Below are 27,956 nucleotides of genomic sequence, written 5' to 3' on the forward strand. Positions count from 1 at the left end.
AGCCAGCGTACAGCTTCCGGGTCATGTGGCTAGCATGACTAAGCCGCTTCTGGAGAACCAGAGCAGCACACGGAAACGCCGTTTACCTTCCCGCCAGAGAGGTACCTATTTATCTACTTGCACTTTGACGTGCTTTCGAACTGCTAGGTTGGCAGGAGCAGGGACCGAGCAACGGGAGTTCACCCCGTTGCGGGGATTCGAACTGCCAAGCTTCTGATTGGCAAGTCCTAGGTTTAACCCACAGCACCACCCACGTCCAAATCATTCAGCTAGCCTGGTACAAATTCACCTAACCGTAACCTCGTTCAACCCACATTTTACCAGAATATCCTGGCTGCTTATCTCCTGTTTTGCCCAGTCCATAAACTGGCTCAATAGTTCTTTATCTTTGATTCGATAATTTCTTTATCTTTTGTCTTCAGAGTCACGTAGCATCTGGTTCTGCTCACACTTCAGACATATCTCCATTCACACCGTACTGAAATTATCTTCAATTATACCATGAGATCTCTTTTTAGTCCTCACATACTAAACATATACAGTGGTTACATACGCTTCAGGTTACATACGCTTCAGGTTACAGACTCCGCTAACCCAGAAATAGTGCTTCAGGTTAAGAACTTTGCTTCAGGATGAGAACGGAAATCGTGCTCCGGCGGCGCCACAGCAGCAGGACGCCCCATTAGCTAAAGTGGTGCTTCAGGTTAAGAACAGTTTCAGGTTAAGTACGAACCTCCAGAACGAATTAAGTACTTAACCCGAGGTACCACTGTATTCAATTATACCATGAGGTCATTTTTAGGTCTCACAACCGCAGGGAGCGCAGCGGTTACAGTTCCTCGCCTACAGAGGTCGGCGCCGACCCAAGAACCGCCTGCAAACTCCAGGAATCTTTTGCCTCCTCAGGGAAGGCGACTTGATCCTGCCTCCCCGCACCTTCGTGGGCGGGGCCAGGTGGATTTGGGGAGGGGAGAGAAGCGGCTGGTCGATCCTCCTCATTCAGAGCTGAGGTAAATGTGTCAGCGGCTTTTCAGAAAGGGAGCGACTAGAGAGCACTGCTCAGACTCTCCTCTTCTCCAACCTCGCTCGGGACTCCCAACTCGGTTTTGCCCGGCGGCGAGGCTTATCCGGCTTTTAAAAGCTGGCACTTTGGGGAGTCTTTTTCTCTCTTCCTGCTTCGAGAGCGAGGGGCGGAAAGCGCTTCTGGAGAGTCGCTTCCGCTGCTTCCCGGAAAGTTGTCGCCTGAGGCCCATCGGGGCGTCGCCTGCCTCTCTCTCTCTCTTCCTCTTCGGCCACGGCGGAGGATCGCTATCCCGCGGGCGGCGTAGAGACAAAACGGGTACGGGGGGGGGGGCTTGGGAGGGAAAGGACGTGAGTGGGTTCAAAATGGCGAGCGGGAAGGGGGGGGAATAAAAACGCCGCCCCAATTAACGCAGCTAATTGCAGAGGGGGTTGGCGGCTGAGGCTGCGGCGCTGAGGTATCCTCCTCTTCCTTCGCGCCGCTGTGGATTATTTCCCAAGCCTCCCGGCGTCTGAGGCGAGAATTGCGCGTTCGCGCTGGTCGGGCGAAGGCGAGCGCTCTCTTAGCTTTCGGTTTCCCCTCCGCGTTTCTCTCCTCACCCCTGTGATGTCAGGTAACACCGAATCCTAATGGCTTTCTCCCTTTCTCTTTTCCTGCTCCCCACTACGACCGCCTCCCTCGCGCAGCAGAGAGAGAGAGAGAGAGACTCGATTCCGGGCATCGCAAACCTGGCCAAGGAGGTGGCTGGCGCCGTCGCTGCTGCTTTGCGAGGCGTGAAAATCCGCTTCCCGCGAGGATCCCGAGGATCGCTGCCGCCCCGTGGAGGGAAACGATGTCGAAACGGCTCCACACTTGGCGAGGATAAATGGGCCCGCCGTAAGTGTCACGTTTATTTTGTCATTAGATGCATTTTTATAGTCCGTCGTCCCGTCCCGACGCGCCCCCACCCACCGCACCATCTACTTTTTCCATTTAAAGAGTCCATAAAGTGTGGAGAGAGGACTTGCTTCCCCCCTGGTCAGAGGTAAGTTGTTGATCTCTGAGGGCGGGGGGGAGATTGTTTCATATTTTGTTATAGTGTTGGGGGGAGATAAGCACAGTTCGTTTCTCTCCGACTCCCTTATCGCCTTTTTAGGGTTCTGTAACAGTGTGACTGCGCTGCTAGGGCTCTGATCTGATATCCCTTCTTCTCAGAGCCCCCCCCCCCCCAAAGAAACTCTGAAATTTCCTAGCTTGTGTTGAGTTGGTAGTGCTGTTACTCTGGAGACTTGATTTTATTCCTCCCTCACAGATGTGACTGGGTGATCTTCCCAAGGTGCTATTTCCCAATGGTAAAATATTATCTGAATCCAAAGCAAAGTCCGTTACTACACTTTTTTTTGGTAAAAAGTTAAATATGTATTTTAAAAAATCAGGCCAGGATTGAATCTTGCTGTTTTTCAAAGATTATCTTTAGCTGACTTTCGCTGTACCAGAACAAATTCCCCTTGAGTAATTATTTCTATGTATATATGTATTCTGTTTTAAGAATACATATTCTTAAAACAGTACAGTACTGGGAAATTCAGTGGATAAAAGTGAAAAACTCTGAATTGACTTTGAAATAAATATAATCTATTTTCTACTTGTGTATCTTCAGCTCAGTCCTAGTCATGTTTGTTTGAAACTTAGGTTGCACAGATTTAAAAGGGACTGGCTCCCTGGTGTGTATAGAATTGGTATACTCAGCTGCTTGTTATAATTGTACCTCTATTTATAGGAATGCCAAAGAGCTATTTTTTGAGAACCTCTTCCATCTTCCCTGTTACAATTTATGAAGTGTCTCAACAGCTAGAAGCACTAAAATTATTTTTCAAAAGTTGCTTCAGCAAGTCAATGTTTCTTACTGACTGAAGAATATTAAATGTTTGCCACCGTGTTCCTATACAGAAACTGTCCTAGCAGTGTTGGAATGATCCTTGAAGGTTTATGTTTGTAGCACCTAGGTTGACCATGTAAGTCATGGAATTATGCACTTAAAAGTGGTGCACAGAAGAGTAAAATATGATGGAGAGATGGAACTTAATTCAGTGTGGAAAATAACAGTTACATTAGAATTATCTGACTGATAATATTTGATATTAAATTTAATCTATTGTGAATTTTTAGGTTAAGTTGCTCCAATATGCCTAGATCAGGCATCCCCTACCTTTGGCCCTCCAGATGTTTTGGACTACAGTCACCATCATCCCTGACCACTGGTCCTGTTAGCTAGGGATCATGGGAGTTGTAGACCAAAACATCTGGAGGTTGGGGGTGCCTGGCCTAGATCAGATTCAGAAAAAGCAAGCGACATTTCAGAGTATAAAAACAATTAAAAATAATCAAAAATTACGAAGTACAGTAAACTGCAGTATATACTCGAGTATAAGCCAACTTTTTTATGCTGAAAAGGCCTCCTTTGGCTTATACTCGAGCGAGGCGGGTGGCGGTGATGGAGGGACGAGCGGCCTGAAAGGAGCCCTTTCTCACCGCTGGTCCCCCCGCAGCCGCCCGCCTCTGTGCTGTGCCTCTCCCAACTGCGGCTCCTGTGCCTGCTCTGCAGAGGTGGCGGTGGAGGGACGAGTGGCCTGAAAGCAGTCCTTTCGGGCTGCTCCTCCCTCCTCCTTTGCCGCTGTCGGTGGCGGTGGCCAAGGAGGAACAAGCAGCCCTTTCGGGCTGCTTATTCTTCCTCCACCACTGCTGCCGCCACCACCAGGTTTGTGGTGTGGTGAACCGGCTTATACTCGAGTTAATAAGTTTTCCCAGTTTCTTGTGCTAAAATTAGTTGCCTCGGCTTATATTCAGGTTGGCTTATACTTGAGTATATACGGTATATTGAGTTATTGAGTATTATAGAAAGTACAATGGACAGTTTGTAGCCTTAATAGCCTTTACAGATGGTAGGGTGAGCGTTGCTCCCAGAACAGGGAGGAAGGAATCAAATGACACCGAGGTTGATTCAGAGAAAGAGTTTATTCTGCTCTCCAGATAGCCGTAGGCACTTGCGTGGTCAGTTCACAGCAAGTCCAAAGAAATAAGAAATTTCATGCAGTATATATATCCTCCAGGCACCCTCTCCCCCCTTCCCCAGGAATCCAACCACGTCAGCTTATACATGTAAGTTGACATCCATGACCATAAACAGATATTCCTGTTACAGTATTCCTGACCATAAAAGGTTGTTCCTGTTCCTATACTCTTGGGGCAGGAGGTCACCAACTCTAAGAACACTCCTGGCACCGTTCCCAGACAAGGTCTGTGCGTCATTGTGGTCAGGAAGTAAGATAAGACCCAGATGTGTCATCCCTGCTCCACTTTGGAATGGACAAGGCCATTCATTAGGCGTCATGGACTGATAAAGGAGAGAGCTTTGTTTATACAGCTGGGTTCTTGGCTCAAGTGCTCAAGTTAATGCATTTTAGCTAATGGAGGAGGAAAAATGGGATTTTGGGGCCTGTTTCAGACTGACTGCACAGTCAGATTTTACATTTGGGAAACCCATTCCTTCAAGTTAAGGAAAAGAAGGAAAATAAAACTATTGTTATTACTGGACTGTCTTATCCAGGGGTAGGCAACCTAAGACCCGTGGACTGGATGCGCCTTCTCAATCCGGCCTGCAGACGGTCCAGAAATTTGCATGTTTTTACATGAGTAGAATGTACCCTTTTATTTAAAATACATCTATGGGTTATTTGTGGGGCATAGGAATTCATTCATATTTTTTTTCCAAAATATAGTCCGGCCCACCACATGGACCAGCCCATGGCTGAAAAAGGTTGCTGACACCTGGTCTTATCTCTTATATACCCAGCAAATCCTTGTGATCTTTAAGTTCCAAAGTTCTCGGAGGCCCATGGTGCTTTTAGTGTGGCTGAACCTGTATTGAGGAATACGATTTCTGTTGAGATATGACAGGAGTCCACTGTCCACACTTTCCAGAAACAATTGATTTTGTTGTTGTTGTGATAGGCTTTGCTACAAGTGTCCACTTGTTAAGTTTTTAGTCTTGTTTTTAAATGTATTCTTACTGTTGTTTTTAAATTTGTTTTTGTGTGTTTAACTGTCCTTCTGATTGGTTAAGAGCCTAGTAAAACTACTTTAAAATTTGTTCTCTCTCCCCACCCATCCCAAAATATTATTACAATGACTTTAATTCTGGTTTAATTTTGTTCTGATGTCTTGACTTCCACCCCATTCCTAATTGACTTCCCACCTTTCCCAGTTGCCTGGGTTTGTAAGCAAGTTTGTAGGAAATATAAAAGTTATGGGGGATAAAGGACTGTTCTAATCAAGGCAGCCAGGAAAAAAAACCACGTGGTGGCAGTAGTGAAGACCACAGGAGCAGTGTTCAAAACTAACCAGGTGCTAGTCACTTTTTTGCGACTCAGGAACACCCGCTTGTGACCAAGTGGAGATTTTCAGTCGCAAAGTTTATAAAAACTAATCTGCCTCTGGTGGATTCTGAATATAAAGATTTTAAAGGGTCCTTGCCTGATTTGATACATGAAGATAATGCTTTTACATCTTGCGTGATAGGCAGTGATCTCGCCTTTAGACAATATTTGATTTAGCAGCAAAAAGAGCTGTGTTCTGACCCTGAAGAGTTAACTTTCTGTAAATAACCTAGTCAGTTAATGCGTCTTTCAGTAGAAATGTAAATCAACCTGATGAAGTTTGTGAATTGGTAGGATATTTGTTTGTTTGTTTGTTTAGTCCTGTGAAAACACTAGTCCTGTGAAAACAAGAGTCAGTTTCCTCTGGGATATTATTGGCTTAATGCCACAAGTTAAATCTGGTGTTGGCTAGATAGAGTGAAGAAACTCCAAAGCTTTTAAGGTGGAGCCTTACACTCCAGGATTTTGATTTTGATAACAGTTGCTTAAGTTATTTAATGTTTTATTCCTGTGTGATGTATGTTCCCTATTCTCTAATTTGATGCTGATAGGTTCTAGATGAACAATGTGGATCATGAGGATTAGAGCTATTTTAATCTGTGTTTTATTTGGTATTATGATTTTATAACTTCTTTATGCTGTTACTATTTCTGTGTAGAACTGGTTTTAGTATTGAGATACGGGCATGTTATAGTAAATATACTGTATTTGTGGCCTACTTAAGATGAAATTCTAGCATCTAGAAATTTCATCTAAGAAAAAAAGGGATATCATGAATTGATTGTTCAGCAGAGCAGCTGTTGTTAATTGAGCTGTGTTGAACATGAACACTTCACTCGGTTGGCTGGTTTGCCAGATTTCCCCCCACCCCCCAGTTGCTATGAGTATTTTGCTGGCTTGGCCTCCCTGAGGGAACACAAACTCCTGGGCCTGCTGTTTGACTCTTTGGTATGCCATCTGTTTGGAGAATAAAGTCTGCAAAACAGCTGGTGCCATCTCCTGGTGATGACAGTCAGATATACAGAAAATAAATTTGGGGAATGTCCATCACCCTTAGGACCCAATATTGGCTCTTTGTTGGGTGCTGTAGCCTTTTGTGTGTGTAGGGAAACGGCGTTTCCCCTGCTGAAGCAATATATAGTTGTACTTCCAAAACAAAAAGTATTTTCTTTTTGTTTGCAGCACCTTGCCATTTTACAGCTCTTTTAAAAGGCAACTAAATAAACTAAAACTAAAGCCCTGACTAGTTTTCACTGCAAAGCAACACTAGGACTGTGCTATAAATCGATACATCGTTTGATACTGGGTTTTACATCAAATCGTGATAACTTGACATTGCAATTTATCGCAAATGTGTGTGTGGTATACAAAAAGCACAATATTGGAAAAACAGGGAAGCCAACTTCCTTCTGTGTGTGCAGCTCTTGCCAACTCCACCTCAGTTGTTCCCTGCCTCCCACAACGGCAAGAAATTGCTGCAGCAGGCTGACTCAAGTATCTCCAAGCTCTCTGGAAAACGGATAAAGAGTAGAGTGTTTTGAAAACTGAACTATGGTACCTATATTTTTAATGTGAACATCAAATTAAACATGTACAGTGGTACCTCGGGTTAAGTACTTAATTCGTTCCGGAGGTCCGTTCTTAACCTGAAACTGTTCTTAACCTGAAGCACCACTTTAGCTAATGGGGCCTCCTGCTGCCGCCGCGCCACCGTAGCCCAATTTCTGTTCTTAACCTGAAGCACTATTTCTAGGTTAGCGGAGTGTGTAACCTGAAGCGTACATAACCCGAGGTACTACTGTATTAACAATATCTGCTAAAAATGTGTCACTTATCTGACTTTCATATTAATTCATGCTTATCAAAATAATAAACTGTTCCCCCCCCCCACGTGGCGCCTAGACATTTTGTTTTGGCTCCCACAACTCAGGTCCTAGAAGTGCTTTGGCTGCTAGCTTTGCTATCCCAGTTTCTAACACCGTCCCCAGCCTCTCCTCTCTCTGTTAACTTTCCATTCCAGTTCTAAGTTGCTTCCTTCCTTGCTCTGGTGATCCAGCCCCTATTCTCCTCCCCTGCTTCTCTCTCTCTCTCTCCCTCTCTCCCTCTCCCTCTTCCTCTCTCTCTCCCTCTCCCTCTCCCTCTCTCCCTCTCTCCCTCCTCCCATGTGTATGTGTGATATTCTATCTCTCCCCTCCCTTGTTGGTGTGCTTGGTTTTGTGAAGCCAGAGAGGAGCTCCTCTGTGGCACTACTCTGCTGCAAGTTGGAAGGAACTCCCCCCCCCCCCAGTACCATGCTTGGCTTGTAAATTGCTTCAGAATAAAAGGGGGAGGGGAAGTGTGTTCAGCACAGCTGGCAATGTTCTTCAAATACAAAAGGCATCTCTATTGCCAGAGATTGCCAAAATGCAAATTACCCTTGAAAAAAACAGAAATTAAATTTACTAATTTTTGTTCAGTAAAATTTTATCTGTTCTTTCTGATTTGGCTTGGTTTATAAAAGAAATGCAAATTTTCCTGGCAATAAAAATATAATTTTTGTTTATATTTTCTGTTAAAATGTATCTGTACCATTTTTTTTTTTTTTGGCTTGGTTTAGAAAAGAAAATTAACAATCAGATTCAATAGTGATTTATATTTGCATATCTTAAAGTGTTACACTGACTTTGCTTTTTTTCTTGTTTAGTAATGTAATTAATTTTTTAGGGGACATTCTCTTACCTTTTGATATCTATGCTACTGATTAATTTTAGAGAAATTGTGCTAATTTAAACATTATTGGTACAATAGTACTATAACAGTTGTAACAATATGTTAACTGTAAGTAAAAAATTATCAGTTTTACAGAGTTAGACCCATAAGTAGTAGCTGTTGCCAGGATATTACCTTGTTCGCCTCTACATAGCTTCAGCCTTGTTTCAGATACTGTGATATATCGAAATCTCAATGTTTAGCTCGTGCAGTGTTGAACAACCAGATACTGCCCAGCCCTAATCAACACTGAAATATTAAGGTTGCAGTTATCAGTGGAAAGATAATTTAATGGAGAAAGTAATGCAACAGTTTGTTTAATTATCTGTATTCTATCAAAAGTTATAACCAAATAACTAGAAAAAGGAAGCACAGCTTGCTTAGGTTGATATGTAGTGGCTTTCCTTCATTTGAAAGTAGCCAATGAGCATGAGTGTTTAAAGAGCCAATCAGGTGTCATCTTGTTATGGCAATGATCAAATCAGGTCACAGTAGGATTCAGCTATAGATGTTATGTACTGGAGCTGAGAGGAGGATGTTTGTCAGCATGTTATATGATTGCTATCTAGTTGGTTGAGGTTTTTTCCCCTTTCATTTAGTGAGCTTGTAATAAATGCCCTCCCACCAGATGTCAAAGAAATAAACAAACAGCTGTCTGACTTTTAGAAGACACCTGAAGCAGCCCTTTTAGGAAAGTTTTTAATGTTTGGTCTCTTACTGTGTTTTTAATATTCTGTCAGGGAACTGCCATCGGAAGGAAGGGAAGTGAAAGGGCTCACACAGGTTGGGAGAGACTCAGCAGCTGAAGAGGGAACCAGTAGGGGGAGAGGAGCTGGGCTGAGGGAAAGGGAGCTGGAGGGATGGCTCAGAGACACTTCCAGCGAAAACAGTGGGGAGGTTTCAGGACCTCCTGTAGGGACACCCACTCCTCGCCGGAAACTGTCACGCAGAGAGTCCAGAAGACGTGTTTCCGTTAAGGAGCTTTTATGTTGGAAGCGATTCCGAAAGCAACCACTGTCGGAATCTGCCAGCGACTGACGGAGCCATGTTTAAGGGGCTCCGTTACAGACAGAGGTTTGCAAACTTGACCAAACTCTGAGGGACTAGGATTTTACACACAAGCAGCTCATCGTCCCATCACAGCATTCCGACAGTCTTCGTGAGCAGCTTGTGCAGGAGAAGGCATCATGAGCAACCCAGCCGGAACCGGAGAAGCAGGAGCTGGAGCGGGTCCAAGCCTGGAAGAAAGGTACCGGGTGTTGGAGGTCCAGCTAGCGCTGCAGACGGCGAGGCTTGAGGAGAGGAGGGCTCAGGATGCAGACAAAAAGGGGAAAGACACCCAGCTCGTCAGAAAGGTACCAGGATTGGTGCAGAAGTTTGGGGGGGAGCCCAAAGACTATCATGGCTTTCGGACAGAGATGCAATATGCCCTCAATCTGCAGTTTGATGAATTCCCTGACGAGGAATCAAGAGTGGCTTTCGTGATTGGGCATCTTGAAAAGGGGGCGAGAGACTGGGTTAGACCCCTGATGGCAGCGAATAGTGACGTCCTAAAGGACACGATGAAGTTCTTTCGCGCCATGGATCTGATGTTTTCCAGCGATATTGAACAGGGAGTGGTCCGCAGACAGTTAATGGCTTGCAAACAGGGGAGCCGATCTGTCCGTGAGTACTGGACTGAATTCACCATGTTGATCCATAAATTGGGGTGGGATCTATCGGCGGAACCCATTCAAATGCTTTTTGAAGAAGGGCTTTCTTCGGCTGTGAAAGACGAACTTTCCCGGGCGCCCAGGGCGGAGTCTATGGACCAGCTGACCAAATCAGCGCTGACCATAGGAGCGCGCCAGGAGGCGAGAGCATTGGAGAGGCGGGAAGGGAAGGGGGAACGTTGGAAGGAGTTCCGCATTCCAGACATTCCAGAGCCAACTTTCCCGCCGGCAGAGCCGATGGAAATCGGAACAGCGCGCGCGCGCGCAGGTTCAAAGCCCAGTGAGGGGGGAAAGAAGGAGGGAAAAGGCGCCCGGAAATGCTATCTCTGCCAACAGCCAGGTCACTTTGCCAGAGTCTGCCCCCAGAGGAAGGAATGGCAAGGGATGGTAGGAGCTGTGGAGGGAAGAGAGGAAGAAATACCGAAGCAAGTAAAAGCCAACGCCTGGCTGCCACCGTCGGGGCACAGCAGTCAGGCCAAAGAGCAGTGAAAGTGCCCACGCCAGAACCTCCTAAACCCGCCCTAGTGATAGAAGTGGCGCTAGAGCTGCCAAACGGACACCCTCTAAAGATAAAGGCGCTGTTGGACTCAGGCAGCTCCTGCAATTTCATGAGCAAAGAGTTTGCAGCTGAACACCAGATACAGACGATCCCTTTAAGCAACCCCCTGCAGGTGACCACGATCGATGGCAGGGAGCTGTTGGGAGGAGAAGTCAGCTTGCAGACCGTCCCAATGATAATGAAGGTGGCAAGGCACACCGAACTGATAGCGTTTAATGTGGCCACCTTGGGAGGAGCTCCCATTATATTGGGGATGAGCTGGCTAGCGTTACATGATCCGCTGGTGGGCTGGCATCAGAGAGTGGTTTCTTTTGGTTCAGCACATTGCTTAGAACACTGCAAAGAGGGAAAGGGTTTGGCAGGGGCCCAAGCCACCCTAGCAGGGACTGAAGTAACGGAGAACGTGAAGGTACCACGACAATACGCAGATCTCCGCGACGTCTTCAGCGAAAGGGAAGCTGACCAATTACCCCCGCATAGACCCTTTGACTGTCAAATCAATTTACTCCCTGGGGCACAGCTCCCTGTAGGCAAGCTGTACGCCATGTCAGACAGAGAGATGCAGGAGCTAAGAGAGTTCATTGACAAGAACCTGAAGAGAGGGTTCATCAGAGAGTCCAGGGCGGTGGGGGGCAGCCCAGTGTTTTTTGTGGATAAAAAAAACACGAACAAGCCGAGGCTTGTGTGTGACTTCAGGGCCTTAAATGCAGTGTCAGAACCAGTGGCTTTCCCTATGCCCAGGATTGACGACATTTTGACAAGGGTCAGGAAGGGAAAGATTTTTACTAAACTGGACCTAAGGGGGGCGTACAACCTGATACGAATAAGGAAGGGGGATGAATGGAAAACCACCATGTTCACCCCTTTGGGGGCATTTGAATATTTAGTTATGCCCTTCGGCCTACAAGGAGGCTCCGCGTGCTTTCAATCGTTTATGAACCACGTCCTGGGGCCTTTGCTTTACAAGAATTGTGTGGCCTTCTTAGACGACGTGTTGGTGTATTCTGAGAATGAGGAGCAGCATGTGAGAGACGTCAGAGAAGTGTTGAGCAGGCTGCAAGCCAACCAGCTGTGGGTGAAACTGGAGAAGTGTCAGTTTCATACCAAGGAGGTGGAATTCCTGGGGTATCGCCTGTCAGACAAGGGATTGGCCATGGATCCCGGCAAGGTCCAGGCGGTGCTGGAATGGAAAACACCCAAAACAAGGAAGGATGTGCAGAGGTTCCTAGGATTTGGGAACTTCTATCGTAAGTTCATCCGAAACTTTGCCCACCTGACGGCGCCCATTACGGACTGTCTCAGCAGTAAGAAGAAGTTCGTTTGGACTGAGGAGGCGGAGCGAGCATTTGAGGAACTAAAAAGGGCCTTCGCCTCGGAACAACAACTCCTGCATGTGGATTTACAAAAACCGATGAGAGTGGAAACTGACGCATCAGACAGAGCGATTGGGGCGGTGCTTCTGCAGCCAGGGAAGGAGGAGTCAGAGTGGAGACCGTGTGCCTTTTTTTCGCGAAAGCTGAACAAATCCGAGAGGAACTACACGGTGTATGACCGAGAACTACTAGCCATTCATGAGGCGTTCCGGAGATGGAGGCACCTGCTAATTGGCGCACAACATAAGGTGCAAGTGTGCACTGACCACAAGAACCTAGAGTATTGGAGGACGGCACGAGTGCTCAACCAACGGCAAGTGAGATGGGCCCAGGAGTTCTCCAAATTTAACTTTGAGATTTGTTACGTGCCAGGCCCAGAGAACATTAGGGCGGACGCTCTCTCACGCAAACCGGAATATTTGGAGGAGGAGGGAGCACCCGAAGAGAGACATGTCATTCCAGAGGACCGCTGGGTGTGTGGGGCGGCATTGGTGGGACAAAGAGAACTGGTAGAGGAAACAGAGAATGATGAATACGCCCAGAATAAGCTCAGAGGTCTTAGGGGTGAGGGAGAGGAACCAGGGGGTTTCGAGGAAAGAAATGGAGCTTTGTATTACAAAGGGGCACTGTATATCCCTGAAGGAGACTTAAGGGGGAGGGTACTCAAGCAGTTGCACGACAGCCCCACGGCGGGGCATTTTGGACAACACAAAACCATGTGGTTGGTCACCAGGGAATTTTGGTGGCCTAAGGTGAGGGAAGATGTACGGGAGTATGTAAGAGGGTGTGAGCAATGCCAGCGAGCCAAAGGGGAGAGGCGGGCACCGGCGGGGCTATTAGAACCCTTACCAACCCCAGAACGACCTTGGGAGGCAGTGTCGATAGATTTTATGACTGATCTGCCGAAGTCCAAGGGGAAAACAGCCATCATGGTGGTGGTAGACCTACTAACAAAGATGTGCCACTTTGTAGCCTGCTCGCATGCAGTCACGGCGGAAGAGACAGCGAAGTTATTTGTAGAACACATTTTTAGGTTGCACGGGGTGCCATTGAGGGTGGTCTCAGACCGAGGAAAACAATTTACTTCCAGGTTCTGGAGGAAGCTCATGAGCTTACTGCAGGTGGAGGTCAACTTTTCGACTGCCCGGCACCCTGAAACCAACGGGCAGGCGGAAAGAGCAAACGGGGTCCTCCAGCAATACCTGAGGTGTTATGTCAATGACAGAGAGAATGACTGGGTAGAAAAGTTGGCGCTGGCGGAATTTGCCTACAACAATGCCGAGAATGTGTCCACAGGGATGAGCCCCTTCTTGGCTAATTATGGGTGTCATCCCAGGGCTTTCCCAGGGGGAGAAGGGGAGAGATGGGGTGTCCCGGCAGCCAAGCATTTTGTAGAAGAAATGGAAGCAATCCATCGTCAGCTCCAACTCAACTTAGAAAGGGCGAAGGAAGAATACAAGAGGCAGGCAGACAAGAACCGAAGGGAAGGTGAAACCATAAGGGTGGGAGATAGGGTGTGGCTGTCAACCCAAGGGTTGCCGTTCAAAGGAGGTTGTAAGAAATTAAGACCCAGGAGATTGGGTCCCTTTGAGGTCATTCAACAGGTCAACCCAGTGGCTTTCAGGCTCCGGTTACCCAACCACATGAAACTGCACCCAGTATTTCACAGGTCGTTACTGTCACCGTATGAGGGGGGACGAGAAGGGATGGCCACTCGGGGACCGGTCATAGAAGAAAGGGAATGCAGCAGCCATGTGGCAGAAATCCTCGACGCCAGATGGAAGGGGGATCAGGTGGAGTATTTGGTAGCGTGGGAAGGAGAACCGGAGTCAGAAAACACTTGGGTAATGGCAGAAGATATCAATGACGAGGTATTGATAGAAACGTTCCATCAAAGGTTCCCAAGGAAACCTCAGCCTGTGGAGAGGTTCCGGAGGGAATACTTTGGGACCACCGATGAGGAGGAGGAGTTGGAAGGATTCTCGGAATCGGAAGGGGAAGGGGAGATGGACTCTGAGGAGGAGGAGTACTTCGAGACCAGGAACCGCAACAGGTGGAGAGAAGTGTTCGGGACATCGGAAGATGAAGGAAGTTCATTCCGGGGTTTTGCCTCCTCACCGCCCGTAGAGGAGGGGGCGAGAGGGGATGAAGGGGGCCCTGGAGGGGAGGTGGATGTCAGGGAACTGCCATCGGAAGGAAGGGAAGTGAAAGGGCTCACACAGGTTGGGAGAGACTCAGCAGCTGAAGAGGGAACCAGTAGGGGGAGAGGAGCTGGGCTGAGGGAAAGGGAGCTGGAGGGATGGCTCAGAGACACTTCCAGCGAAAACAGTGGGGAGGTTTCAGGACCTCCTGTAGGGACACCCACTCCTCGCCGGAAACTGTCACGCAGAGAGTCCAGAAGACGTGTTTCCGTTAAGGAGCTTTTATGTTGGAAGCGATTCCGAAAGCAACCACTGTCGGAATCTGCCAGCGACTGACGGAGCCATGTTTAAGGGGCTCCGTTACAGACAGAGGTTTGCAAACTTGACCAAACTCTGAGGGACTAGGATTTTACACACAAGCAGCTCATCGTCCCATCACATATTCTGTTGGAGGCCGCCCAGAGTGGCTGGGGAAAGCCAGCCAGATGGGTGGGGTATAAATAAAAAATAATATTATAAAATTAAAGAAATGGTGCAAAGAGGACTGGTCACCCAGAAAGCAATGTAAAATAGTACTATTAAGTGAACAAGGCTACAATTATGAAGAAATTAGAAGAAAAATTGGTGGAAACTAAACCAAAGGTGGCATTTCTAAATTTTGAAGAGGTATAAGGAGACTCGGACACGGGTGGCGCTGTGGGTTAAACCACAGAGCCTAGGACTTGTCGATGAGAAGGTCGGCGGTTCAAATCCTGTGACGGGGTGAGCTCCCGTTGCTCAGTCCCTGCTCCTGCCAACCTAGCAGTTCGAAAGCATGTCAAAGTGCAAGTAGATAAATAGGTACCGCTCTGGCGGGAAGGTAAACAGCGTTTCCGTGTGCTGCTCTGGTTCTCCAGAAGTGGCTTAGTCATGCCGGCCACATGACCTGGAAGCTATATGCCGGCTCCCTCGGCCAATAAAGTGAGATGAGCGCCTCAACCCCAGAGTCGGTCACGACTGGACCTAATGGTCAGGGGTCCTTTTACCTTTACCTAAGGAGACTGTTACTAGAAAATCAGACTGATAAAGGCAAGAAGAGGTGCACAACAGCAAGTGATGATAGAAGAATGAAGAGACTGCCTACGTGACAGAAGAAAATCATCTGGATGTATTCAAGATGACATGGCGCAGTGTAATGTGAAGTTGACTGCAAGGTCTATTCGGCGCAGACTGCAGGAATATGGTCTAAATTCCAAGGAAAAAGCCATTGATACCTCTGTTTGAAAAGATTAAACTGGGCTAAAACCCATGTTAATTGAACAGCGGAACAATGGGACAGTTACTTTGAGTGATGAGACCCAAATCTCCTTGCTTGGTAGTAATGGCATGAAATACGTGAGGAGAAGAATCGGAGAAGATTTACATCCTAATTGTACTACACCAAACATGAAACACCTAGTGTTATGATCTAGAGTTGTATGACAACAAAATGTGTGGGCAGAATTGCATCATTAATGGGAATGTAAATGCCCAAATATACATAGCCCAGACCCTAACCCAATTAAAAATCTATGGAATGGATCCAGCTAAAAAAACTGGTTATGTCAGAAGCTATGCAGCAATAAAACCAAATTAATAGAGACAATAATTCAATCTTGGTTTCACATTATTACAGCTGCAGAACTAAAAAAATTGGTTCATTCCATGGGAAGGTGTTGTTAGGTCGTAATTAAAGCTAAAGGTTACCCAACTAAGTATTAACTGACACTCTGAAAATCTTAGTATATATCATTTTTTCTGTGTTTCACATTTCTTCTTTGACTGGTGTTGTAATAAATAATCCTTCATAAATGTTATTGCATTACATTCTTCATAAAATTATCTTTCTATTGATATAATTTTATAGTATTACCCCAAAAAAGTTGGTGTTATGAACCATCAAGCCTCTGAAATACTTTTTCCAAAGGGTTTCCACAATTTTGGCCACTAGTGTATATATAATAACCAGTAACTAATCAGCAACCAATCTTATAAGTCATTTAAAAAAAATATTTTGCAATCCTTTCCCCTCAGTTTCTTAGCACAATTAAATAGATATCCTTTCAGTTTTGTAGAGATTTTAATTATTTTATTGTCTCATGTTGTACTAGAGCTAATGTTTGCTGCTAGAGCAAAAGTGGTTCACTTTACATTTCCTTATTTTGGGCACTGTGACCTAAGCTAATTTTAAACCTTTGTTTTCTCCCCCCACCCCCGTCCCTTAAGATATTTTCGTGCATCTTTTTGTGAAGGATACTTGTGTATTGAGGGATGTTATGCTTTTAACCAAAATTTGTCACTTCTCTTTGAATATCGTTTGTATTATCTTTCTGTGTAGCAATTCCATATGTATTGAAAAAGTATAGATGTATGGGAACCATGCATTATTTTTGTTTGTTTTTCAGAAACCTTATGAGAATACTGATACTACTGAAGATTAAATAAACTTGGATAAATTCAGAAATAACCAGTCGTAAGTATTGATTTGTTACTTAATTCAGTTGCTGTTCATTTTTTGCAGATCATAGAAACTAGGGGATATGTATATTTTATTGTGCTGCATTACAGTGCCCTGTCATGGCTAATCACAGCTTCCATGAGTTTATGAAGCAGAAACATACACAACCTGTTTTTAATGCAGCTGTCATCATTGTCCCCCCCACACACTTATGCTGGAGTTATGTTTCCAGATCCTGTGTGTATACTTGAAATCGGGTAAAGTGGGAAGGGTGCGGTTGAGAGGGGCTGGGAAGCAGCTCTCTCGGCAGACCATGTCTCTCCCACCCACCTGCCTTCAGTGACCAGAAAGTTGAGCTGGGAGGTTGGTGGTAAGCTTGGGCAATGTATCAACACACCTACCAGGACCAGTTTGAGGGCCAGAGTATGATGGCACCGTCACCTGGCGGTGGAGGGACTTGGGAGCAGCGCTGATTTCACTTGCGGCATACCATTAGGTGAAGCTGCTATTGTTCTCTGGCCCTCAAACTGCAGAGGAAGGAACAAGCTGCATCAGCAAGGCCTGGGGCCGATGCAGCTTGTTCCTCCCTTGGCTGCCCACACCTCAGTGGAGTAGTTTAACAAAGCCCTCGCCCTGCCACTGGCTCAAGCGGTGGTAGGGGGCTTCTTTAAATTGTTCTACACTGCTCTACACTGAGGGGTGCGCGGCCACCTGTGTCTCAGCAGAGCACTTTAATGAAGCTCTACCTCCGGCTCACTAACTCAGCTAGCAGTGGGAGGCTCCTCCCCAGCTGAGCGGAGTGGTTCAACAAAGCCCGCACACTCCTCTTACTTGTATGTGAGACTGAGAGACACCAGGGCTTGCTCACCATTTAGGGCTGGTCAGTGTATCTTGATTGCTTCTTCCTTCCCTGAGGTGGGAAGAAGCAGCTGAGATAAATCCCATGCATTGTGATACATTAGCATGTTGCGGCATTTAGCTGCTAATATGTTGAAAGCCAGGTATTGCCCAGCCCTAGTTGAATAGTCACACCAGTTACCCCTTGCCTAGTTAACCTGATCTTGACTGAGACCATGGTGTATGGGGGGAGGACTTTAACCCCTGGCCCTGCTGCATTCCCAACTGGAATTGCCCCCAAGCCAGCTGTTTACAGAACAGCCAGTTTCACACATTAAAGGCGTGCTAGTGCTGTGCTGTTGTCTTGTTGTCCCTAGCTTTGCATTATCTCCTTGCATTGAATTATTATTATTATTGGCAGCCTGTTCCTGTGCTGGTTTATTTGGAAGTAAATTTGTTACTTGCTCCCACATACATGTGCATAGGATTGCTATATGTCTGAGAATTCACAAAACTACCTCTATGTATTTCCTCCCTGAACTTACAGTGAACTTTTTTTATTGGTGTGTTGTCAGCCCAGCCCACAGGGAATTATTCTGCAGTTCCTACTTTTTAAATATTACTGCATACATGAAAGTATATTTGTTTAAAATCTTTTATTTTCTCCCTCACTTGTCAGATTCCTGAAAAGAAAAGAACTATCAGCACAATGGATTGGAGCACAAGATCTATCCTGACCTCCAACTTTCAGACAAACAATGTTCAAATTCAGGAACAACATCAGTCACAACAATTTACTGCAGCAGATTTTCAAGCAAATCCATCTGTTCAAAATTCTGGAACTTACTCTGGAAATGATCAAACCATAAAAATACTCTCTAATAGAATGAATATCCTTGCAAATAACTTGCCTTTTCAAAATCCTGGAGGCTCCAAAACTTTACATCCTATTCTGCCTAAACCATCTGTACATAATGACGTTCAGCCAGCCCACCTTATTCTTACGCTACATCCCAATTCACTTGGACATGTTTCCTCTGAGAATGCCCAGATGGCTGCTGGCATGACTCAGAATTCGAGTTTGACAAAGAATGTGCATATTTCCTCCCCTGTAGTCGTACAAGGTAGTACTGAAAATCCTATGCAAAATATACCTCAGAAAACAGTTAATCTGCCTATTGCCTTGGATAGCTACAATAATCGACCATTACAGAATCATTCTACTTCTATGACTACTTCAGTATATTGGCAAAAGAGCAAAAGTAATACATGTTCAAAAGGACTGCCAACGCCGATGCACTACTATCATGTTAATGGACCTGCTACCTCCCAAATAGATACTACAGTGCCTTTTAACCAGGCATCAAGTCAGTACTCAAATTCTCAGCAGAACCTTTCATGCCTTGTTTTCCCTTTACAGCAAAATACTCAAAACCAAATCAATGGCCCAAGTTCAAGCCTGAAAGCAGCTTTGCATTCACAATACTATGCCCCTAATACTGTAAGTCCTATACAGTATGGAGTACCAGCTCATCATAATTCTAAGAATGCAGCACAGACCTTCCCTCAAGATCAGAATCCACCACCATACCCAGTTCCTCCTGCACAAAGAAACCATGGACAGTTTGTACTTCGACAGGCAGTTGCAAATATATCCCATGAAAATGTACAGAACTACCACAGTCCGAGGTTGGATCAAAGTAGTAATCTGTATTCAACTCAGCTTAGTGAAAAACATCAATCTGTACCATTCACCCAAGAAACTAATGCAGTAAGCAACACTCCATATAGTGCAAGTGGATATAGGACTTCAAATCAGCTTCCGAATGAACTGGCCAAGTCATCAGTTGAAGTTGGAGCAAGCCTTTGTAACAGTGTGCGAGTTGTTGGAACAGTTCCTTCTGATGTCGCTTTAACACCACAAACGGGTAGGACTTTGGAACAAGAAAAGAATCTAGCTAATGGCTCAAGACATTTTTCTGAGAACTTGAAGGATAAAATAACAAAAGAGAGACTAGCACTGGATGGAAAAAAACTGCATGAATTGAAGAAGGCATTGTTAAAATTAGATAAGGACTATAAAATGAGATGTAAAATGTACCTAACTTCAGTACAGAATGGTCAGGCTGCTAACACTTCCGTTCACAATCAAAATGCTGTTCAGAGTCAAAATGCTGCCACCTCACTTGCTTCTTACAATACCAATCTCAATCTGTCTTTGCCACTGCCAAAGGATTCCAATCAAGCAATTCAGCCTCTTTCACATGATACCACTCAATCATTTCCTCCTATGTCCTACAGTTCTGGTGAAGTCAAATATGCTCCTTTATCAGTGAAAACCAATAATCACTTAGAGCCAATTCTAAGGCATATGCTTAAAGGTACTACTGATGAAAATATGTTATTTAACGATTATGTTGAAAAAGGAGGGTCCCATCATTTGGCCATCAAAGATCATTCATCTAGTGCTCCTATGCTTTCTAGCAGTGATGTATCTGAAACTCGTGTGAATAATATTGATGATGTTTCTAAACTGAGGTCAAACATTACAATGGATTCTACCCAAGTGCCTTTGACATGCACAAAAAATGGTCCTGGTTATGAACTGACTACAAGATCTGCCATCGATCAATTGGGGAATTGGTGTAAGAGTAAAATGGAAATCCCTGGCCAGTATTTTACTGACAATGTTCCGAGTTCAAATCAGAACCCACCTGCCTCAAATGGATCATCCTTATCAAAAAAAGAAGAAAGAGAGTGCATTGAGCAGAGTAACACTTGTCTGCAAAAAAATGAAAGAAAAACTGTAGCTGGGAGCAATGAAAATATTTCTGATACATTTAATTCAGCTTTTCTTCAGAAAGCAACTGTTCAAGAAGCAGGCGTAATGCAGAAGTCCTCAGTTACTGGAAATCCTTCTGTAATGACAGGCGTTAGTTGGGAGGTAGTAAAAAAAGGTCTTGCTTTATGGACCAAAAATTTGCCAGGAACTTTTAAACACTTATGTAAAAATAAAGATTCAACTGTGTCTTTGTCCTTATCAGAAGTTGGAGTAGATGGGGGAAAAACACAGCAGATTTTGGAAAATCTTCCCAGTTCATTAACTCAGAAAGACCAAACTAAAGTTACAGTTGGATCAAATGAAACAACTACGTCTACTGCACCTTCCTCTCTTGGAAAAAAACTTGATGCCGTAAATTCCAATTTACTGAAGGGTTCTGAACTCCAAGTTGCCATTGTTACTCCATTGATAATGTCAAAAGAGTGTATTCAACATGAAGTGCAGAAAAAAACTCATTCATCTCTGTTGGAAGAAATGTATCCAATTATTGAAGAAAACAGTGTATGTAGTTTACAAGAGCTTAGTTCCTTAGTACCAGCTGCTGATGAAGGGGCAGGAGGAACTCTTTGTTCATCTTCAAACACAGGTATTACTGTTAAGAAAGAAGATATAGATATGCATGAAAAAAACACCAAATCCAGTGAAGAAAACTTGATAGTGAAAGCTGAAATGAACAAGGATTGCTTAATTCATCAAGTTCCTCAGAAAGATGTAAAATCTTTCAAAAGTAGTTCAGATTTGCAAGAACCAGGAGATGCTGTTGAAGTTGTGCTGAATGACACTGTGTTCGAGATATCCAGTGTGTGTACTCTTGTACAAGGTGATGAGTGTTACAATTCACAAATAGCTTGTATTTTTAATAGTAGCCCTTTGAAGTCTAGTAAGAAAAATGACACTTCAGAAGAATATATGCCGTATTTGCATCATAGTGAGCAGCATTCTGGCCTTTTGAAAAGTGAATCTGAAATTATCACGAGTGCCTCAGAAGGAGATACCTTTTTGCCATCCCAAGACCGCTTATCAGATGCCACTACAGAAAAGCTGTTAGACGAATTGTCGAATTTAGAGATTCCTCAAAGTGGGAAAGCTTCAAATGAGGGGAATGTCATTGATTCTGAGGAAGGAAAAAGCAGTTCCATGCCCCAAAGTACTCCTCTTTCGGAAGAGAAACTTAAGCAGGATACACTCTATGATTGTATTCATAGTGCAGACTTCAGCAGTGATAATGAGGTGTTACCTGTAAATAAGGGAAACATATTCAGCAGTAGTATTGCAGATGGAATGAACGCTACTGCAAAAGAGGATGCCACAAAAAATGCGCTATGTGAAGAAAATCAACCAGATTCTGGAATCAACACTGAAGCTCCTAAAATAGTACTAAACGATCAACTGACTGAACTCTTGAAAGAATTTCCTTATGGAATCAGTTTTCCAAAGGCTTTAAAAACCCCAGAGAATAACGATTTTGTGACTAAACTAAGTGAGAAAGAAGATGAAGAAAAGCCTCAAAGTTCTGTGGAAACTCCCTCACAAATACAAATAACAATATTAACTTCTGAACAGATGAAAGAAATGTTTCCTGAACGGAGTCAATCTTCCTCTAACATACCACAAAACTGTGAAGTTGACCAGTTTTCAACAGAATTTAAAGATGACTTGATGGAAGAGAATAAAAGGCATAGTCAAACTGATCAAGCTGTACCTTATGACAGCCAAAATATCTCAGCAGAAACAACAGCTGCAAAACCCAGTAAGCATAAATATTGCTGCCTCCAGGGTTGGCTAGCTTCAACAATGGGAGTGGAGCCGTGTAAATGCATACTGCCTGAAAAAGTTGCCTCAAAGCAGAAGGTGGACATTTGTCCACAGTCTAAAACTATATCTAAAGTCAAACCAGAAGCTGATGCAAAAACTGGTCTTCAAGAAAATGAATCTAAAATAGATCCTGAAATTGTTCCACTTTCATCTCTAGAAAAACTAGGCTCTCAAGAACTTAATATACCTGTCAAGCAGGAAATGGAAGAATTGCCACTCCATACATCTTCTCCTACTTTGACGACTGAAACAATTGAAATTAAAATACAGAACCACACACGTGAAAGAGATAATGTCTCTGCAGATAAAACACAGTGTCATTCAAGCACAAAAGATTTAAAAGTGGTTGCTGCTAGAACTCTCTCCAAGATTGAAACCTCTGTTAAACAGAGATCAAAAGAAAAACTTGTTGTAAGATCAAAGACAGATCATCGAAGGAGAATAGAAATAAAGCGCAACACATACCAAGAAAGATATAAAATTAAACGGGACTCCAATGAAACACGCATTATTAAGGGACCAACTTTGAGTAAGGGTTTGAAGAGAAAAATGGCAATAGGAAAAAAGCATAAGGCTTTGGTAAACCCACATAATAATGCCATAAAGTCCCCAAATATAAACAGTATTAAAATTAAGAGCCCTCAACATAAATCTACCATGCTTTCACCAGAACATTTAAATGTAAGGAAGAAATTAGATTTTGAGAAAAACTATGGATACAAAAAAAATGGGGGGCACACGAGGATAAACAATGAACCAAGTAGGACTGAGCATATTGAACACAATGAAGAAAGTATTCAAAGGAAAAGTCTGAAGCTAAATTTGGAAAAATTTGCATATTCGAAAGAGAAGAAAAATGTAGGCAATTACAGAAGTCATTTAGATGCATCACCAAAACACATGAGCCATGCTTCCAATATACTTAAAACTCCCTTCTCGGTTAAAGAGGCTGTGCTAGATACTCTTAATAGAGACAAGCGACTTGAGAGATCTCTTTCTGATAAAAAAACATGTTTCAGCAGAAGAACTGCTATACTGTCAATTTCTCTACAAAGAGAACAAAAGAAAAAATATTTGAACCAAGTTGCATTCAAAAGGATTGCACAGAAAACCATTTGTTTGACAAACTTAGATTCACATTCCAAACCAGTATGGCATGTGAAATCCAGTAGTCTTTCAGCATTGTGTGAGGATCAAAAGAACAGCAGCGCATCCTCTCAGCATCCAGAAGTGGAGAAACCGAAAATGCTTGAGTTCAAAATGTGCCCAGAGATATTGTTTGGAAAATCAGTCTCAGAAGAACAACTTTTAGATGGAAAGAATCTTCCTGAAAAAGACAAAACCCCTATCACAGGTACGGTATGATATGATCAAGCCAACCTGTAATACAACTCCTGTTAAATAGGAAGTTGTAAATGCAGACTGGTATTAGTTTTAGTATTTCCCCTGCTTAAGTTTACATTTTAAAATGTGTTTTGTGTGTGCGTGTTGGTGTCAAGGAGCTGTCAGTCGAGCACAGCTCATCCACAAGGCAGGAAACTTGAGACACAAGATGCTTTTAACTTTTATTAACAGAAAGTAACAGCATAGCAGAGTTCCTCACTAGCTTCACAAAGACTGTCTTAGCAGGTAACCAGTGAAGTAATCTTAGAGGTACTTAGCTAACTTAGATGATTAAAATGCATATACGTAACAGTGGTGAGCTTGAGTACATTTCTTTTTAGGGTTAACATGAATGATATGATTAATTAATACTTAAGCATCCAGAAACCTGCTAAAGGACAAGAAACTACGAGAAGGAAATAGCTGGAGGGAATGAATCATGGTTTATGTTGTCTCTATACTAATGCACCGAGTATGGGATTCAAGCCAGATGAATTGGAGCTCATAATACAGGATGGCAAATATGACCTGGTGGGCATTGCTGAAACTTGGTGGGATGAGACTCATGACAGGAATGTAGGAATTGGGGGGTATAGCCTGCTCAAAATGAATAGAACAAACAGGAAGGGAGGAGGAGTAGAATTATATGTAAAGGATGTGTTCACTGGTGAAGAGATCCAGCATCTGAAGCATAGAAGACAGAGAAACAACAGTGACCTTGCTATGGATGTCTGCTATAGACTGCTAAGCTAGACTGAATAGTTGGATTGTGCCTTCCTAGAGCAAGTAGTAGGTCCTCTGCGTGGAGAAGATGGGGGAACACCTGGCTTTCCAATACTACATGTGAAAAGGATATAGGGGGCTTAGTGAACCACAAGCTTAACATGAGTCAATAGGGAGATGCAGCAGCAAAAAAGGTAATGGTATTGGCTACATCAACAGACTTATACTGGCCAGATCAAGGGAAATAACAGTACTGCTCTATTCTGCCTTGTTCAGACCTCACCTGGAATGCTGGGTCCAGTTCTGGGCACCACAATTTAAGAAGGATATTGACGCATGCTAGAACGTATGCAGAGGAGAGTGACCAAGATATCAAGGTTCTGGAAACCAAGCCAGAGGAACGGTGGAGCAAAATATTAGTTTTCCTCCTTGTCCGTCAGTATTTCACAATTGAGCTGGTTTTGGAGGGTCTTTCAGAGAAATCTACCATAATTATTTGACTTATTCAAACTTTTAGAAATCTGCCTTAGGTTTTTTGTCTAAAGGTTTTTATTGGCTTCTAACATTGGGAGAAACCTATTGTGTGTGGATGGTGCCATTCTGGTTACATAGAATAAATAAAAATGGGAGGAGGAGGAGGGGAAATAAAGAAAGAACATCCCATTCTTCATCTGTTAGCTATATAGATAATTATTCAACACATCCACTCCAAGGTAACACTGAACAGTCCATCTTCTATAGACCAATATTCTCTTCAGTCCTCACACCCAGATGTCATAAGTTCATATTTTTATTCAAAAAGTCTATTAAGAAGTTTCCAATCGTTAGTAAATCTTGACACTGATTTTTCTCTCCTTAAAACACTCATTTCACCATCTTCTCTAAGTCCAGTAAGTTCAACATAAATTGGAAGAGTTTTGGTTTCAGTTGAAAATTGACCTTCAAAACCCTCAGTATCAGTTTATGTACTTGCATGTAATATTTTTAAGCTTTTTTACACATCAATCAAGCATGATAAAATGTCACTTCATTTTCTTGAACATTCTGAAAACCCCGCTGAAACAGACCAAAGTTTCATGTAGCTCAGGCTTTTAGGTGCAACAGCCTCCAGGTAAATTCCCTTGAGTATTGACAAGGCGGGCATTTTTTGCAATGTGTTTCACCAGTGCTTGGCTCTAGAGGGTTTCCAAGTAAAGGAAGTTAATAGATGAGAAATAGCCAGTGAGAGAACAACTTTGTATATTTTGTGATCTATGAATACATGGGTTGCTTCAGATCATTGTACTACATCGACCGTGGGGTGTTTGTGGTTGTCCCTGACCCAAGTATATTAGTCTGAATTTCATAGACAACTGACTGTTTACTCATAACTTGCAATTATCACTTGCAGCTGTCAAAAGTAAAAGAGAAGACTGGTTAAATTACAACCCTGTTAAGAGAAGAAAAACTGAAGAATGTGAAGCTCAAGGTAACTTCTAAAATCCATATAAGGATAATGCCAAAATTAGGGCCAACCCGAATATCGCAAAATAGTGCAGAAGTTCTGCAGAATTCCTCATCAGAAAATTTGCAAATGAAATAAATGGGAGGCAGCAAAAAGTAAGGTAACTTTTTGATTTCCTGTTATAAATCAATAAACTTGATTTTGTGAGGTTGAATGCTAGCTTGAAACTGACTTGGCACTTAGTGAGGCACTTGATGGAGGGAGGACCCTTCATTCTCAGAAGAATAGTTGGTGTCAAAAGCTTCCCTAAGTGCCAAAGTCCAGACTTCAACCAACTCTCCACATTAATATTGTCCAAGGTGGTCTAGTTATGGACAACATATATGTCTATTGCAGAGAACAGATGTAAATACCGTCTTAGGTGTACCACTCTGTCCTGGCAGCTCCAAGATAGTGGTGGAACTAGCCACAGCACAGGATACCATGCCATACCTATATTGCCTCAATAACATGTCTGTTAAGGTTGTGACTTGTCTAGTATTTTGAAGCTTGAGTGAACTTGGAAAGCCTTAACACAGCATAGCGTGTTAAACCAAACTTATTGGCTAGCTGAATATCATGGTTGAATAGTAAAGATGCACTTCTATACTTGCCTACTCAAAAGTAAGTTTTAGCAGATTCAATGGGACTTAATCCCAGTATTGTTTTTTATATATAGCTTTGGAGTTTTGGCAGGAAAAGCTGAATTTCGCAAGTCTGTCTATCTCTATAAATCCTCCAAATTAACAGTGCAATTGTTTGTCACTATTCTGCAGTTAATGATGGCATTCCTCTTGATACTGCAATAAAATTATTGGATGGAATGCCTGTGAAGGATTCTAAAGCTACATTTCAGACCTACAAGAAAATGCATCTGGAAAAAAGAAGCCGAAGCCTAGATAGCACTCCCTTAAACTAAATGTCATAAATGTGAGTAATATCATGGGCATGTCTTGTTTATGGTGCATGTATTTGATGGAATTGGGCCATAAAGTAAAAGTGACTGACAGGGGTGGGCACTGTAAAAATGATTATTGCACACACTGAGATGTTTTATGTTCAAGAAAAGATTCAAAAATTGTTTTCCCGTAGAATTTACAAATAATTTTAACAATTGAATGTCTTACATTTTGCAATTAATAAATTCCCCTGACTGTTTAATTCCATCATTTTGTCTAAAAAACGAGGATGATAGCACTGTAATTGCAGAAAGAAGCCAGTGGATTTTATCCTTTTTAAAAAGACATGTAATGAAAATATAGTTTATTGGTTTATCTGTTTCCTATAAAAACTAAGAAAACAATAACAATATTTTCAACTCACCCCCCTCTCTGAAGAGCAGAGATAGTGTTAAAGAATAATACATTAGAATCAAGACCTAATGAGAATAGACCAAAGTGTCATTCCACAGTGTCCCATGAGCAGTTGATGGACAGAAGCAATGTTCAATAGATTCTGCGTAATCAATAAAATTGTAACATGCCATATAAATACTTGTTTCCTTTTCCAGTTTGATGGTCCTCATTGTGATGTTGTTAACTTATATTGTTATAATGTTGTTAACTGTCCTGTATCTGTAACAATCATAGCATTTTTAAGAGAGAGCAATTTTGTTTTGTCTGAACTTTGGAGAGATAGTTAAAAACATGAACAAAAAGCAGATAAGCCTTGGGTATGCACCAGGGAGCACTGGAAACTGTGTGCTGCTATCCAGTTTTGCTGAACTTTACAAACTTTTCAGAAAGTTACTTTTTACTTTATTTATAATTTTCTGTTATTTGAGACTTGTTGATTTTCAGATGTGTTTTTTTAAAAGGAAAAGTTGCAAATACCTCTGTTGAATATCTCCACTTTGATTGAAATGTAATTGTATTTGAAAACCCAGTTTCCATTTTGACCAAAACTTTGTGAGTCAAAATATTATCAGGATTCACCCAGCCAGTTATTTAAACAAATCCTCTGTAAGCTATATTAGCTAAGGGTTGTACTTAACTGTATTACTCAGCTGACTTTAAGGCTTCTTTCAGCCGAAGGGAAACAAAAATGATTTCCCCCTCCTCCAGCAGCTCTTATGCCCCACTGAATCTTCTCTGGAAGATCCCCAACCATCCGGAGCAAATTTCAGGGTGGGTGCTTCAGGGGGTGGAGCACCCACTCTGAAATTGTTTCCTTCCCCGTTCCACTGCTAAAAGCCTTATTGTCAGTTGAACAACACTCTGGGAATACAACCAAGTATGTTTCCAAATATATGCCCTAGAAACTATTCTGATGTTGAATATTCATTTTTAAGTGCCTTTTGTATTATTTGGTATATTTGATGATACTTTATAACATTGTCATTTATTGATTGTGGTTTTTTATAAAAAAAGTTACATGAACTCAGTGCTACTGTTTCTTAATGCAATTAAAAGCATACTTATTTTGGCAA

The 27,956-nt window shown here is 43.1% G+C and overlaps 1 protein-coding gene across 2 annotated transcripts; it reads left to right on the top strand.

Moving 5' to 3' along the window:
* The first annotated feature begins 1,734 nt into the window (after window positions 1-1,734).
* RESF1 (retroelement silencing factor 1) lies at window positions 1,735-27,956 on the top strand. 2 transcript variants are annotated; one of them, XR_013991327.1, is made up of 5 exons: window positions 1,735-1,897; window positions 16,393-16,460; window positions 17,962-23,293; window positions 25,436-25,649; window positions 26,305-26,443. XR_013991327.1 is itself a non-coding variant. In XM_081023934.1 (5 exons), the coding sequence occupies exons 3-5, from the start codon at window positions 17,992-17,994 to the stop codon at window positions 26,445-26,447; spliced, it is 5,523 nt and encodes a 1,840-aa protein (XP_080880060.1). In that variant the 5' UTR covers window positions 1,735-1,897; window positions 16,393-16,460; window positions 17,962-17,991; the 3' UTR covers window positions 26,448-27,956. The 2 variants fall into 2 exon arrangements, 1 of the variants encoding a protein (XP_080880060.1); XM_081023934.1 differs by having other exon boundaries at window positions 25,436-25,513; window positions 26,305-27,956.

This window comes from Podarcis pityusensis (assembly GCF_964106645.2).
Source record: "Podarcis pityusensis genome assembly, chromosome: 10".
Lineage (NCBI taxonomy): Eukaryota > Metazoa > Chordata > Lepidosauria > Squamata > Lacertidae > Podarcis > Podarcis pityusensis.